This window comes from Athene cunicularia (genome assembly GCF_003259725.1).
Source record: "Athene cunicularia isolate RWA chromosome 28 unlocalized genomic scaffold, athCun1 chr28_part2, whole genome shotgun sequence".
NCBI lineage: Eukaryota > Metazoa > Chordata > Aves > Strigiformes > Strigidae > Athene > Athene cunicularia.
Genome location: NW_020799140.1, coordinates 2156904 through 2160257, shown reverse-complemented (window position 1 = coordinate 2160257; position 3354 = coordinate 2156904). Strand labels below are relative to the sequence as shown.

Here is a 3354-nt window from a genome sequence, read left to right as displayed (position 1 = left end):
TCGGAAGGGCCTTTGCTGTGGTGCAGCCCCCCCAGGGCTGTGCCGGTGAGCCCCTGGTAGCGCCTGTCTCGAGCTGCAAGCTCCGTCCTGTATGCAAACCTCCGAACTGGGGCCAACAGTAAGGTGACTCCCTCTATTTATTTATTTTTTTTAGCCACCTTTGTATCAAAACTTGATCTGCGAGCCTTGGTCATTCTCTGTATGCAGCTTGGGTTACAGCTCCCCTCCCGCCTGTTAGTCATCACCGGGGATACGACGTGCATCCCTTTTATTGCTTCCAAGGCCACCCCTGCCGCTGTTTTCTCTCCAGCTGGAAGGGGGAGAGGTTGTTTCCTGCCCCCCTCAGCAGCAGAGGCCCTGTCACTGACCCCATCCAGGGGAAGGGGAAAAAGAAAAAATCAAGGCTTTGGTGTGGGTAAGCAGCTGGCTGCCTTCCCAGGCTGGCGGCCGTAATCGGGCAGCACCACGCTCTGCCCTGGCTGCTGGGGACGGTTGTGTCGGTGCCTGATTGTGGTGCTGGGTCTCCCCCGAGCCCCAGGTGCTGGGACGGTGGGGACGTGGCGGGGACAGCGGTACCGGGCTGGGGCAGGGTGGGCGCAGCCGTGGCAGCCTCGCTGCTCCGCTCCCAGCCCTGCCTGTGCCGTTGTGTGGGGGTGCTTTGTTTTGGTGGGGTTGGTTTTCTCGACCACCTTCTGCTGCGCTAAAGGAAACCCACACAAACCCGAGGGGAAGCTGTCACGCAAGTGGGCAAAGAACAAGCGAGAAGATGGTGAAACTATCCATCTTTGCTGGAGTTTTAGTGAACTTTGAAACCAAAGCAATTGTGTTAAACGCCTTGTGAGCTTCTTGCTCATCCCTTGGTTTAACTTTCACGTGAAATCATCTAAATTTTATGGTTGCTCCTAAACTGTGCCCATGTCTAACGACCTGACCATAGAACTGTCGTTAACAGAAAAACCGCTCTGGGTGGGCCTGGGAGCGGCGCAGTCCCCCCGGGCTGTGGCTTTGTGACAGTGAAGGCTCCAGCCGAGGGCTGCCCACACGGGGCGGTGCTGGGGTGTCTGTCCCACTGCCACGTCCCCAGAGGATGGAGAACCAGCGAAACCAGCCCTTGCTGGAGCAGGGGAGCAGCCGGTGCTGGGGGGTGGCGGGGAACAGCCGCAGCAGCATGAGGGTCTGGAGGGAGGAGCGGGCCCAGCCCATAGCCCCGTGGCCAGGGCAGGCGTTACGGCAGCTGATGGCGCCGGCGGCTCGACACGCTCTGGCTGGGAGATGGCAAACATGGAGTGCAGCGGGCGTCCGGCTGCGTGGGGCCCATCCAGGTCCCTCCCCAGCCTCTGCTTCCACAGAAATTAATCCCTTCGTTTTGCCTTGCGTGCTGGTGGAGTTAATTACCCACAACGTCCAGCTGCCTTGGACAGGGTTCTTGAGCAAGCCGTGGCTCGGCAGCGTGTGGGGCTCATCCTGACAGAGAGGTGTGGGGCCCGTTGCACTAACCCTGGTGGCTGACAGTGCTCTGCCTCCCGCCGCGGGCTCTCCCTGGGCAGGTCCCTGTCCCCATGCTGCTGGAGCTGCCCCGGGGGTCTCTGCTGGGCTCAGCCCCCTCTGCCCTGTGTCCCTGCAGGAGGATCGAGGACTGCCTGCCCCCGCTGGAGGACTCCCCGTCCAAGAGGTTCTCCCCTTCCAAGCGCAAGCAGTATTACATCAACAAGGCCATCCGCAACTCCGACCTCACCCCCCGGGCCAAGGGCCGCAAGAGCCTCCAGCGGTTGGAGAACAGTAAGGGCCGGAACCAGGGCTGTCCCCGTGCTGGGTCTCCTCCCCAGTTCAGGCAGCTGCTGCCCTAAACCCTGTGCTGCGGGGGGAGCTGGGGGCGCAGGGCCTCTCTGGGGGCTCTGCCTCCCCTCTCAGGGGCTTTGCTCTCCCCCCCAGCTCGCTACCTAATGACGCTCCTGGAGCGCGACGAGTGTGGGAGCGACGAGGGAGAGCTCGCCCACTCCGCCACCCCGAGCATCTTTGCCGAGGCCTGTAACAACGAGACCTACGTGGAGGTAGGGGGTCGCTGGGGGGCCCTGGCACCCGCAGTTCTGGCAGTACGCGCTGTCCGTGCCTCATCTCTCTGAGCCTGGGAGCCCTCTGCCTCCCTGGCCTGGCCTGCAGCCCCTGCCCAGTGATGGCATCCCCCTGGTCCTGCAGCCTCGGAGGGATCTCTGGGCAGATGGAGGGGCTGCACAACCGCGCAGTGTGAGACCCGGGTCTCGCTCAGCGGGGGCTGCTGCCGGCCCTGGCGGCGCCCGGAGCCCTGCGAGCCACGGCGTTTCCCCCAACAGGCCTGTGGCCAAACGCCTGTTGCCTCACGCTGCCCGGCCGCTGTTGCGGTGACGGAGACGCAACCGGGAGTTTTGAAACTCGTCTTCTCCCCAGCGTGATGCTCAGGGCTCTGGCTGCTGAGCGACCTGCCCGCTCCGTGCGTGCGCTCTTGGCTCTGCAGAGCTCTTCTCTCGCTCAAGCCAGGCTTAGGGAGCCTGATGTAGACCTGGGTTTGAGGCTGGGTTGCACGGATGGGCTGTTGTGTCAGCACCTGCACTCCCAGTAATTGTTAAAAAACCACCTTTGTGTGTTGGCTCCGAGTGTTAAATCTGCATCTCCTCCCAAATTATTGGTACAAGCTATAGTGGACAATCAGGAGCTGGAGAGGCAGGGAGAAGGGTCGTCATGGCTGCGGCTCATGGCCGCTGTGGGCTGTGGCTCATGTTTGCCGTGGCTGTGGCATGTGGGCTGGCTGGGCAGCGCCGCAGCTGTGGAGCTCTGCCCAGCCCCGTCCCTTCTCCAAGCTGCCATCCCTGCTCTGCCTGGGCCATCCCTGGGCACAGGTGGGTGAGGAGGAGGCTTACGGGGTGCCCCTGCACCACCGGGTGCTCCCTGGAGGCCTCTGCAGTGGGAGCTGGTGGCTTCTGTTGTCAGATCTGGAACGACTTCATGAACCGGTCGGGAGAAGAGCAAGAGCGAGTCCTGCTCTACCTGGAGGAGGAGGCCAGGAAGAAGCACAAGAGGAAGCTGCCCACCAAGAACAAAGACAAATGGAAAGGTGCTGGGAGGGGGCGCTGGGTGGGGAGGGCCTCTCCCTTTCCTCCCTTGCAGGTGTTTTGGGAAGGGCTCTCTTTCCCGAGGGCTGCATCCTGCTCCCTGCAGCATCTGCTCCCCGCGGGGCCAGGGCATGGCTGAGCCGCCCCCTCGGGCACCGCAGGGGCAAAGCTGGGGGGTTTATGCGCATCAGACCCCCCATGGGCATGGGAGGGGCTGGGGCAACGGGCACAGCGGCTGCCCCCTGAGCCTCAGCACCCTCCAAACGCT

General features: G+C 62.9%; 1 protein-coding gene across 2 annotated transcripts in view; it reads left to right on the top strand.

The window, feature by feature from the left end:
* The first annotated feature begins 1478 nt into the window (after positions 1-1478).
* R3HDM4 (R3H domain containing 4) overlaps positions 1479-3354 on the top strand; it is a 4240-nt gene continuing 2364 nt past the window's right edge. For both annotated transcript variants that reach the window (XM_026865265.1, XM_026865264.1), the window contains exons 1-3: positions 1479-1779; positions 1933-2051; positions 2965-3088. In XM_026865265.1, the coding sequence (XP_026721066.1) occupies positions 1560-1779; positions 1933-2051; positions 2965-3088 (463 nt within the window). In that variant the 5' untranslated portion in view covers positions 1479-1559. The remainder of the gene's footprint in view (positions 1780-1932; positions 2052-2964; positions 3089-3354) is intronic.